A 13,315-nucleotide genomic window follows, 5' to 3' on the forward strand; every position below is an offset into this window, starting at 1 on the left:
AATAATCATATTTTTTGTATGGATGCAAACAGGTATGATATTATATTATTTACTGAATCATTTATTGAAACAGTGTCATTGATCATGTAGAAACAGATGAACAATGATAACACTACATTTCACTTCATTTAAAAATACGAAACGGACTTGGATCAACAGTTAATGCTAAAAACATATAGGCTTGAACACAGTGTTCGCATTTCAGGGTAATATGTTGGCTCCTGTTTGCGGTACAGTCAGTTATTTTTAAAGGACTCGCGTTTTATCTTTGACCTTGTTACAGCTGAGTTTGATTAAATATTCCCCTGCCCAGGGGACGTAAACTGTGCTCTATATTACCTTGCCGTGTTCTAACAGCACAAGGTTGATTTATTGATTGGAATGTTGCACTTGCTTTACTGTTTTTTGTCACGATATACTTATCTGGTTTGTGTCACGATATACTTATCTGGTTTGTGTCACGATATACTTATCTGGTTTGTTGCATGTGATTATTAATAAATAACTTGCGTACTTGGTTAAATTGGTCAAGTTTTCTAGATTTGATTTTAAATGGTGAATTTGATGTGGTTGATTTCATTAATTCATTGATGGGACATTTGATAGACAGGTCGATTAATTGATCGATTGGTTGGTTGGTTGTTTGGGGACAATTTCGGTTGTTTGTTTGTTGGTTTGTTTGTTTGCTGGAAGATGTATTGGTTGGGTGCATAGGTTGGTGTGTTGGTTGGGTGAATGATAGGTAGATGACTACGTGTAATTAAAATCTACCTGATCGTGACATGTGCAAAGCCAACTGTAAGTGAAAGAATGAATATAACATGTACCAGGCTTATTGCAGGGCAAATGATGAATAGTTGAGCATTCAGAAAATGAACAATTGTGCAATCTGTTCGAAAAGGTGTTTCCAAGCAACATTTGTAAAGTGATAGAAGATAATTGGAGGGGATGGGTCTGTAATTGATTTCTTTTTCAAACCTTATTGATCAAAATTCATACCTCATTTATCATTATTGTGTTTGCAGAAACGTACCTCTCAGTGACATCATTGAGGGACATATAATTGTAGAACCAAACAGCGGAAGAGTGGTAAGCGGTGTTCCTCGCTATCTGAATGAGGCAAACATGATCAAGGGAGGTAAGCAAAGGGATACCCGGAAGTGCACAAGTACACACCGCTCCACAATGACGTTATTAAATCCACAGCCTCTGTATAGACTCGGTGACGTCATAACAGTGGAGATCAACACTTACAATCATTACGGAGAGAAGCAAACAGTTGGCGGCGATTTCTTTAGATTATGGATGGAAAACACAGAGGACAAAGTTGCAGTTGCTGGAGACGTCTTCGACAACAACAACGGCAGCTACACCGGTTTTGTCAGAGTCCAGTGGTCAGGCATGGGAAGGATCCGCTGCTTTCTTGAGCGTCGAAGGGAGGAACTAGCGATGTTCTATTCCATCATGGCTGAACATGGAACGCTGTGGCAGCTGAAACGGGAGTTCGTATGGGGCTTCTTGGTGAAAGAGAGTACGAGCTGCACCATGTTACGGAACCGCCTAGGAGACATCTGCAACTTTACTTCTCTAAATGACGGTTTCCCGTGGTACTGTGAAAAGCCGAAGAATTCACTCTTTAACTGCGACACCTACAGTAAGGCCTGGTCTCCGAATAAAGCATATCTTCCGAAGGAAACACAGCAACGTGACATATACTATTTGTAAGTATGGTTTTATTTATTCTATTTTATTTTGTTCCTTAATATAAACCAGATTGTGTCGTTACCAAGTAAAGATCGACCCCGCGCAATACATAAGCAATTTAGATGTTTAGAACTTTTGTTAAAGCAGATTACAGTGGGTTTTTGTTTTCACTTTGACGCTGATACTTTGAAATGATTTCATTTGTCAAAATATACTACAGAAGGGGCTTTTCAGTGTGAAAAACATATATACATACACACGCATACACACACATACATACATACATACATACATACAAACATACATACATACATACATACATACATACATACATACACATACATACATACATACATACATACATACATACATACATACATACATACATACATACATACATACATACATACGTACGTACATACGCACATACATACATGCTCTATGAACATATAACGTAGCCTTTCAAGGCTATCATCAACAAGTTGAACCTCAGTTGCATCACCCATCCCTGCAAGTGACAGAAAGAAACGTGCCTGTTTCAGATCATCTAAACCGGACAATGATTTCCTTCTCTCCACCTTACAAATTACAAGCGAAATGGGTAAGTATGCGTCAAATACTTACCAAATATCTAACTATGCAATATTTAGATATAATCCAGTGATCAACATCTGGAGCATCGAACTACGCAATTGGGATACATGTTTCAATCAAGTCAGTGAGTCTGACCACCTTATTCCTTTAGTCGCCTCTTACGACAAGCAAGGATTTCTGAAGACCAGTTCTTACCGGGATCTTCTGGTGAATCGCATATTCAGATCAAAATAAGTAAAGGACCACCCAAAACCTATATATTGCAGTTTGTTGCTCGCATGTTGCTCGCATGTTGCTTAAATTATCCGTCGTGACAAGATCACAACTTTTCCAGGTCTGTATGTGAACCGGATATTGATGCGAGTGCGAGTATGGTTTTAAGCCGCTTTTAGCAATATTCCAGCAATATCACGGCTGGGGAAACCAGAAATGGACTTCACACATTGTACCCATGTGGGAATATTGATGAGGGTGTTTGACGTAGAACAAAAAAAGGAAAAAGGCAAAACACCCAAACTCAATCCGACATTTCAATTACTTATTTTTTCCATCTTTCAGAAACTGGGAATAGGAAGATGGACACTCCTAAAACGCCCTGCGGTCAACTATCGCCGAAGTATACCTGGCAACGCAAGCATCCTGTTGGAGTTATTCACAGAACTAAATGGAAACCCACGCTGTGTGTGGACACCCTAGAATCTACAGCCAGGGCATATCGACAGTGTTTAAGGAACCGACGACTTTGGATCCCCGGGGACTCAACCAGTCGTCAATTCAAGGCATCCCTTCACGACACATTTAACCTTCCACGTCCCTCTAATGATCTCAACCCTCAACTCTTGGAGGACAAGCAAGACAATTTCTCAGTGGCATGGTTTGCTCATGAATTCCCGCTGTTTCACGGATTCGGGCGCTACTCTTCATTAACAAACAGGGCACAACATATTCTTCTTGAATCTTTGCCCAATAACACAGTGGACATTGTGGTGCTGTATTTATATGTCCACTTCAATTTAGTCCACCCGGACATATACCGCCAACATGTTCAGCGACTGGCTCGGGCAGCTACGTCTCTCCTTAAACGGGCACCTGGTGTCACACTTGCTGTTCGTGGACCCTTTGCTTATTACAGGAATCCGTCTCAAGAGCTTGTGTCCTATTGGGGACTGCTATATACAGATATATTGCATGAGGAGTTTTCATCTATTGCCCACAGAGTGGTGTATATAGACTACTGGGATATGACAGTCGCTTTGGGCCCAAACCACATTCATCCAGATACATCAACGGTTAGAACTATGGTTCACTATATGATGTCTCTTCTCTGTCACAGACGGGTGGGGAATACGACTTAACCAGCCGATGCAGGTGCCTTAATTCGTCAGCTGATCCGTCTCCCCTAGGTGTGCTCATCAATTGTTCCAATCCACGATTTGCCCTAAGTTCAAATCCCTGGTCTGTGAACATTCCAACGACTCTGTGTTAACCGTCCACGACTTTCTCCAATTGGTTTTGTTGAAAAAGAGCATCGCTTTTCCGCCCATTGTACGTTTGAACATTTTTACCCTTTGCAGACACTTGTTGGACACTCATCAATTAACCAATTGTAATTCATTTCCGTCAAATGCCCATATACCGGAAAAGCGACGTATTCGTTGTTGCAATGTCATATCATAATGATTTCTTTTCAAATGATTCCTCAAATATGTTACAATATGATGATTTTCAGTGATCGGAGATATAGGGGGAAAGTATTTTAGTCACGTGTTATATCTGTTTTCAACTCTACTCAAACAGTTCAGTACTCTAATCAGTCGACTGAAGCGAGTGCCCAGTTATGGTTCTTTATTAAATATCAAAATCAGCATTGTTAAACATCAAAATCAGCATTAAAATGACAAAATATCAGTCAAACACTGTTGTGTGGAAATGAAAGTTTGATGTCTGCGTTAATCTAATTTACTTTGGATAACTCGAAGTATGTACCCTCCAACTTTGCCTGTACAACCTGAAATGTGAGGCAAGTCAATGCAAAACTGAAGACAAATGCTTCATGAATATGGTGCATCAAAACGACAAGCGGAACATATCTAACAGTACCTTCCGTATTTTGACATACGTGCTACATTTGAACAAGGATGTTATTTCGGTAGAGCACGTACATTTGTGCATTTTGATCGCTGTGCAGTGAGTATATGGTTTTATACTGCTGAGAGTTATATACCAGCAATATCACGGCGGGGGAAGCCATTGTGTCCATACGGAGAGTCACACCCGGACGTTCGGCGTGACACACGTGCACGTTTCCTCCCTCATCGCCCCGATATTGATGACCGATTTCTGCAAGTCTGATCCTTGGGAGATCTTCACCTCTCAAAGAAAACTTAAATCGCGAAAAAAGACATATAGTTGTGATCCATATATACTTTTATGGTTCTAATGGCAAATTCATTATTCGGAATCTTAACTAAACAATACACGACGCTAACATACTCTTCTCACTAAAGGTCATAATTTGACTAAAATGCAAATAAAAAACCTAAATTCCATGAATTAAAGTCGAACATTAACCACTATGCTATATTACAGTATAGTTGATCATGATGTTTGTGGTCGCAGTACATGGAGTAGCGGATGTTAAGGTTAGACTAAACAAATATTTTCCCATTGAATTTTATAGTATTCTTATATTTTGTTTTAAATTAACTAAACCATCAAATGCTACTGCATGCACATGCGTGAACTGTCTGGTATTAAATAAAAACATAAAAATGACAAGTTCAAATAGTTCTTTTCCGAGCACAGGAATCTAAACACACCAATCAACACAAAATGTAACCCGCTTGAAAATATCAGTTATCACATGCAGTGGAAGTCATCGTGTTAAAACATACGGTTCTAAATATATAAAAACATGTATAGCTTTGATTACTGGATAAATGTACAAATGTCATTGAAACAACACAAAAATTATTCAATCTGCTCTGAAGGATTTGGTGCAATATAACCTACATGGTCAATAATATTTTTACGTCACAGTCACACCATACTTTATGCAGTGTACACATTCAATCGTATTTCTTTGACTGTTTACTCTCCCTATAATATTGTCAGTGATGAAGTAAGAGACAAAAAAGAATAATAGAATTTGAAGCAAATAGGTCCACAGTAATATGGTGGAAATATTGCTAAAAGAGGCGTAAAACCATACTCACCCACTCACTCCTTGATGCTCGCAAGTGTTACAGGCATACGTCTGAGGTAATGTTTTGTAAGTGGATATCACTTTCGCATATTTTAGTTCCTTAAAACCATAGTTCAACTCAAATACAAGTGGCCGAGGCCAATATTCTAGCTTTACAACGGCGGACTGTAAATAATCGAGTCAACCAGAAAATCCAGTGATCAATATCATGAGCAACATTGAGCATCCATCTACGCAGTGGGGATACGATGACATGTTCCAGCCAAGTCAGCGAGCCTGATCACTCCGTCTGTCGCCTCTTTGTTTCCTGAAGCATGGATTGCTGAAGACTCACCAAGATCGTAATGTGTCTCTCTACTACTACTCCTGCTGCTGCAGTATTTACATCGGGACTAGACAGGGTCCCGATCCACAAAGCGTTCGTAGTAATACGACATTCGTAACTCCATGATAAACTATAGAGTAACGACAGGTCCTGACGTTACGAATGCCTTGTGGATCGGGACCCTGGAGATCAGTCGAAATCAACCGGCACCAATTACGTCATAATCAAAGGGCGGTAACTCTGGCCTGTTTAGCTCGGCAAACAAAGGCCAAATAACGGCATAACATTTATATTGAGCACTTATATTGAGGGTTATACTTTCATTGTAAGAAAACTAAATTTATATTTTCAAACAATGATATTAACTAATTTAAAAAATCCAGTTTGTTTCTTATAAGAATAAATGTGTTCACTTCCCCTTTAACGCAGTTTATGAAACATTCAAGCAACATCTCGACAAGGCAAACACAAATATGGGCTCAAACATGGTATTCTTAGGTGAATCGTACACGTACGCGGTGTTCCAACTGACAGTTGGGACAAAGCCAAGCAGAAATGTAACCAGAAAAGAAAGCTTTATTCCAATCTTGATTTTCATCAGCCCTACACCAGTTTAAAAGTCTTTCTTCTTCTCTAAGGGTTTCATTACATTCAGGAGGACTTACTCTATAAATCATCTCATTTCTGATATTCTTAACTTTTTTCAATTTCCCCCTTCTCACAATCTGACCAAGTCGACGGCTATCCGTAGTACTGAACTTCCTGTTTTGTGCTCAATCCCAACTCCTGACCGAATATTCTTCAAAGCTCTGTATTCTGTAGAGAGAGGAATTTTGATGTCTACCAGCTAGCTCTTTTGCATTAGTCACACCCCTTTCAACAAAGGAAGCCAGGGGAGATAACCCTTGATCTAGTAAGGTTCATTCTTAGGCCTACAAGGGTTCACCTGACTACACAGGGTAAGACCTATTTTAAAATTCTATTATTAGTATTAGGAAACAAAGATTTTCTCAGTAATTTCTGGGAAAACTGTACATGTACGTTTAATTCGGCTGATCGTTCTGGTAAGCTCTATTCTAAAATAGTGTATATAACCCCAAAGGGGGAGAAGTAAGGTCAACAGATATAGATCATGGGCTAAATTCTTCTATCGTTTCGGCCAAGATAGAGTGTAAAGATTGTAAAGTAACCCAGATAGCAAATGCTGCTTATTCTACACCAAACATCGTGAGAATCTACCTCTAATGTTAACGTGAATCTGAAAATACTGACATATACTATGTCGAATGAGTAGTAAACATAAGATAGGAATGACTCGTGTACTGTTATTTGATCTTCATTGCTGAAAGCTGGACACAATCAATGATCCATTTTTCAGCCACGTTTCGTAAAACCCTTTACTTAAACAAATAGTTTGATATGAAAGAAATTGAAAACAAAAACTTAAAACAGATAACACAAAATAAATCAAACAAACAAACAAAGAAAAGGACAACATACAAACACTGGAAAATAAACCAGTGGGCAAGTATTTTCTCTTTGATTCTGTGTAATTTACAAACAGTCCTTTAATATGCTAATGACAACTGCACAGTATTGCTTTAAGTCTTCTTTGCAGCACGAGCGACTCTGTCGTTTAAAACGCCGCAATGGGCTATGCAGAATTGTGTCTCTATGCAGACAGTAAGCTATGACCGTCGGTTTGAATCCCAGTTCAACATGATTATGTTTCTAAGTCGGTCACCATATCACCAGAAAGTGGAAAGCAACTGACACATACACAACTTTCCTCCATTATTTATGAAACATCCCGTGACATAACCATTATACTGTTTAAAGAAACGGTAAACTCAGCTCTCTTACAAACAATCTGCTTCACGTGAGAACGGCGTCATATTGGGGTGAGAACATACCACAAAGGCTCATTAACAGTATAATATATTTGTGGCCGAGGCGACAGGGCACGCCGCTCTTTGTTGTTGAGTTTGGCCACATTTCCGTCCTGTCTGTCAAAATTGGGAGCAACATCTTCGAAAATCACTGACAAAGCCAACATATCGGCACAGAAACCATTGTCCAATTCGATTTCATAAGAAATACATTTCTTTAAGGATGTAATAAGGTTTATTGAATTGTAAGTTGAACACTTTTTTCCCTATTAGTTACCCAGAACCATATAAAAAAAAAACGTGTCGGGCAGCATAACAGGAGCCGAATGCCAAATAATCTAGTCTTGTCCGTTGTCGTGGAAGAACCTTTATGAAATCAGTTTTACGCGTTTATGAACAATGCAATAAAAGTACTTAATACGTTATTGTGTAAATTGTTCATCCGTATGCAAGCACTTTCAATTATGATGACCAGCTTTTTATGCTACTGGTTGACGAAGTCTGACTCGACGTAGAGAAGTGGTTTGATCAAAGGTTCTTCATTCACCATCATAGGAAAGCGTTCAAGATGTTTTTTCAGGTACATCGACAGATATATTTTACGGGTGATTCTTTTGATATCGTTTAAAGACGTTTATATTTTGGTTAGATTTTCCTAACGCATATTCAAACGATCATTAATACTGTCGTTTATATTGAGCGTAAGTCGGACAACCTGCTCAAGCTAGGTTTTATCACTTCAGTTCCAATTAACGGGTATGTCCTATTCCATTTCTTTGCATGGAACGACATCGGATTTTTTGTTAAATGGTTTTAAATGGGTAGTGTCATGTGCCTTCCCTACAGTCTGTTTGTAGTGAAAACCTACCGATGAATCACTTCAAGCAACACAGTAAAGTCCAATAAAGTGAAATTAAGATACGTATTTTAGAGTGTGTCGAACTGACTCGCACATATTGTAGACGGTTGGTTAAAAAGTCCTTTATCCAGAGAGAAATATGAGTATTAACATTTACAGCACACAGTTTCTGTAGCATCAAATGAGGTTGTATAGTAATAAAAGCCGACCTAAAATCCACATTAAAACACGGGCATACGTTTTGGGTGAATCAAGATGTTTCGTGATTGCATGTAGTAGGGTCACTGTGGCATCCTCAACACCTCGCTTAGACTTGTATGCACGCTGTAGTGGATCAAGGTAATCTTTAATATCATACTGGAGACGCCGGAGCATGATCCGTTCAAGGCACTTCATGATAATAGATGTCAATGCCACTGGTCGATAATCGTTAAGTTCTTTAGGTCTTGGGATCTTTGGAACTTGAATAATCTTGGAAGGTTCCCATATTCGTGGAATAATGTGAGAGTTATATGATTCCTGAAATAGTTAACTGAAAACATACGATCGTTCTGAGCAGCATTCCTTCAGTACTTTACAAGAGATGTTTGGTGAAAGTGGCTTGAAAGGCTGTCCTTAAGTGAAGGTGTTTCCAGTTAAGCAGGGCATGCTGATATGGTGTAGCTACAAGTTTGGTGAAGGTGGCTTGAAAGGCCGTTCTTAAGTGGAGTTGTTACCGGTTAAGCAAGGTTACTGATATGATGTAGCTACAATTTTGCTGAAAGTGGCTTGAAAGGCAGTCCTTAAGTGAAGGTGTTACCAGTTAAGCAGGGCATGCTGGTATGATGTAGCTACAATTTTGCTGAAGGTGGCTTAAAGGGCCGTTCTAGGTGGAGGTGTTACCGGTGAGGCAGGGCATGCTGATATGATGTAGCTACAATTTTGCTGAAGGTGGCTTAAAGGGCCGCTCTAAGTGGAGGTGTTACCAATGAGGAAGGGCATGCTGATATGATGTAGCTACAATTTTGCTGAAGGTGGCTTAAAGAGCCGTTCTAGGTGGAGGTGTTACCGGTGAGGCAGGGCATGCTTACCTTTTACGCGAGCACCTGGTGTCGTAACTGAATATCGCTGATCCATTAACTTACTTGGATTACTAGTTTGCCTTTTACTTACAATAGGTTATGGTCCCATGGGGTTTCGGGTTAGAATTGGTCTTCAGCAACCCATGCTTGTCATAAGAGGCGACTAAAAGGATTGGGTGGTCAGATTCGCTGAATCCAACCCAGATATTCTGCATGACGAGCGAACGCTTTAACCACTAGGCTACCCTACAACCCCCTTATCCTGGAGACAGCCCAATGCCTTAATACCATGTGTACATTGTCCTAATTCACGAGGTGCAAATGAATAAAACACACAATAAGTTATTCATAATGTGTGGTTTTCGTCTGATGTTAGGTAAGGTCCAGCTGCATAATAATACATGATGATATACTTCAGTGACCACTACAACTACACCACCTACAGCTGCAGCTGCTTGCGTAGCCACAACTACTTTCACTGCTGCGACAAATACTACATTGTACTTCTAGCAGCAGCGGGAGTAGTAGCAGCAGCAGCAGCAGCAGCAGTAGTAGTAGTAGTAGTAGTAGTAGTAGTAGTAGTAGTAGTAGTAGTAGTAGTAGTAGTAGTAGTAGAGAGACACACATTACGATAATGGTGAGTGTATAAGTTGGAATGGTCTTCAGCAACAAAGAGCGACAAACGGACTGATCCGGCTCCCTGACATCGTTGGATAATGTCATCGTTTCCCAATTGCTCAGATAGATGCTCATGATGCTGATCATTGGATTGTCTGGTCCATCCTCGATTATTGACAGTCCGCCATCATATAATGCGAATATTGCTGCGCGTTGCGTTAAAAAAAAAAGAAAAGAAAAATATATCAGTTTCTTTTGGAAAAGGGCGGCAGGTCAGCAGACGAATACTGTCATATGATGTTCCAACGAACACTTTCACCTCTGAGCTACCTCTGATGTTATATGATGAACTATTGTAAGCCTTTCACTCATATAAAATCCGTCCGGCTAGGAATGGAGCACCTTTTCAATCACATGTTGATAAGCATTGTGACCCCTTTCTCCAGAGTAAACACAGATCTCAAACAACAATGAACGCGCCCAACCCCGCATAAGCATGTTGTGCCCAAATATGAAAGGGAACAATACACCCGTAGAATTGTGATAAAGGATATGAGATATATTTCCCATCAAAAGTTTAGACTCACTAGTGTAACTATAGCCACTTACTTCAGGCAACCTTTCTGAACTAAATTTTGCAAAATATTCCATTCTGTTTAAAGGTACTGTTCACACATGAACTGGTGCATTATAAAACAAATTCGTAACACTGAAAAGATTATTGTCATGAGTTCCACGAATGATAAAACTCAGTGAAAATTGGCGAATTCTTAACACAATTTTACACCAAAACGCTGCTCTTCACATGCATGAAATGTGCACATGCTTTTCAGCAATTTGATGCATGATCTTCGTGCAATTCATCTGAATAAAGTTTGTGGTTGGTTCCCCCAAGTTAGTGGGGAAATAAATCTTTGATGTAACCATACATACATAATATATAGTGCGTGTTTTAAGTGAGTCTAAACTTTTGATGGGAAGTATATTTATGTGGAGGAACATGTGAGTGCATAGTATACAGTGATCTTCGAATGTTTTGTGAGAAAATGATCAGGGATACTTTCTCCAGTTTAGCCAACTAACAATCAAATCGAACACGCTGATGATTTTTCTTGTCTCGGACACTTGTGTGTTTGAGTCGAACTATGGTTATAACGAACTAAAATATTACTTGTGTTTCATATGACCACGGATATTTTCAAGCGAGTGACATTTTGTGTGAATGTGTCTGCGGAAAAGAACTACATTTGTTTGAGCTTGTCATTTTTTGTTTATATATAAGACAAGGCTATGCACACATGTGCATGTAGTACCTGTTGATGGCTTACTTTAAAAATAATAGAAGAATACTTTAAATTTTAATGGGAAAATATTTGTTTTTGTGTAACCTTAACGAGAGCTACTCCACCTGCTGCCGCCACGAACATCATGATCAACATTAATATAATATCACAACGCATGGCTCGACTTAAATTCATAGAGATTATTATTTGCATTTTATTCACATTAGTATCCTTAAATAAGAAAAGTATGTTAGCGTCGTGTATTTTATTCAGTAAGGACTGCGAATATTTAATTGATACTGGATACATAAAAGTATATTTGCTACTACCACCAAGAACTGCACTCGCGGCAGATTTTGTTGTTTTTGTTGGGTTTTTTTGAGAGCTGAAGACGTCTCAAACTAACGAAAGCCGGAGGGGTACCCCATTGGTGAAGGTGTTTGGTCGTCACCGCGAAAGTGATTCGATTCTCCGTATGGATACAATGGCTTGTTCAAATGTAGCGCGTATATCGGAACACGGAAGTAGCCTTTGTTATTTCCATGAATCTTATTCATGATTCTTTTTTCAGAGTTTTTTTATTGATTTACCTGACATATCAGATTGATCAGTCAAACTCTGTTTTTTGATAGGCGTTTTAGAAGTTGTCAGGATGAAGGAAAACCAAGTACTGTGGATAGTCAACTTCTTTATTGCAATGAATGCGACCTTCAATAGTCTTAACCGGGTTTTCCTTATGTAAATACTTCGAGTTATCCAAAGTAAATCAGGAAATCGCAGGGACCAAACATTCACTTCGAGACAACCGTAAGTTCGACACATCGAAGTTCCACACAATAGTGTTTGACTGAGCGTTTCAAATCTGACTATGCGATATTTCGTCACTATTATTCTGAGTTTGATATTCAGTAACGCGCATAACTGGACCCTTGTTTGTTTAAGTTGACTATGGCTAGAATAGTTTCCCCCTGAACCACTGACCAATGAATCTGATCATACAGTAACATATTCAATTATGATAATAAATGACACTCGCAGCTGGAAAAACCTCACTGTTTCCGTATGTGGGCATTTGACATAAATGAATTACAATTGGCTAATTAATTGTTTTCAGCAAGTGTCCGGAAAAGGGTCAAATCGTTTTCAAGCGTAAAATGGACGGAAAGACGATGAGCCTCATCAACAAAACATAGCACCAAGTGGAGAAAGTCGTGGACGTTTAACACAGAGCCGATGGAGTGTTCAAAGACCACGGACTGATTGAATTACAATTGGTTAATTGATGATAGCCCATCAAGTGTCAGAAAAAGGTCAATTTGTTTAAGTGTAAATATGGACGGGAAAACGATGAACCTCATCAACAAAACAAAGCACCCAGTGGAGAAAGTCGTGGATGTTTAACACCGAGTTGATGGAGTGTTCGCAGACCAAGGATTGATTATATTGCAATTGGTTTATTGATACGTGTCCAACAAGTGTCGGAAAATGTCAAAATGTTCAAATGGACATAAAAATGGACGGAACAACCATGAACCACCTCAACAAAACAAAGCACCCAGTGGAGAAAGAAATCACACAAAGAATCAAACAAACAACACTCACTTACTCGGCTGGGGCCCAACACAACCCACTATTTAAACTCGTTACACACAAATAAAACAACATAAAGAAATCAACACTTAAAAAATTCAAACTCAACCCAAGAGCTTCATGCATCACCCACCTCTACAAACTGCTACACTCACAACAACTAAACGACATACAACGTACACCTCCC

The 13,315-nt window shown here is 39.2% G+C and overlaps 1 protein-coding gene across 1 annotated transcript; it reads left to right on the plus strand.

The window, feature by feature from the left end:
* Positions 1-1,401: 1,401 nt before the first annotated feature.
* LOC124265628 (NXPE family member 3-like) lies at positions 1,402-12,731 on the plus strand. Its single transcript, XM_046700414.1, has 4 exons — positions 1,402-1,721; positions 2,247-2,305; positions 2,857-3,172; positions 12,653-12,731. The coding sequence occupies exons 1-4, from the start codon at positions 1,402-1,404 to the stop codon at positions 12,729-12,731; spliced, it is 774 nt and encodes a 257-aa protein (XP_046556370.1).
* The last annotated feature ends 584 nt before the right edge of the window (positions 12,732-13,315 follow it).

This window comes from Haliotis rubra, unplaced genomic scaffold (assembly GCF_003918875.1).
Source record: "Haliotis rubra isolate DU_JTF1 unplaced genomic scaffold, ASM391887v1 Scf989, whole genome shotgun sequence".
In the NCBI taxonomy this organism is placed as follows: Eukaryota; Metazoa; Mollusca; class Gastropoda; order Lepetellida; family Haliotidae; genus Haliotis; species Haliotis rubra.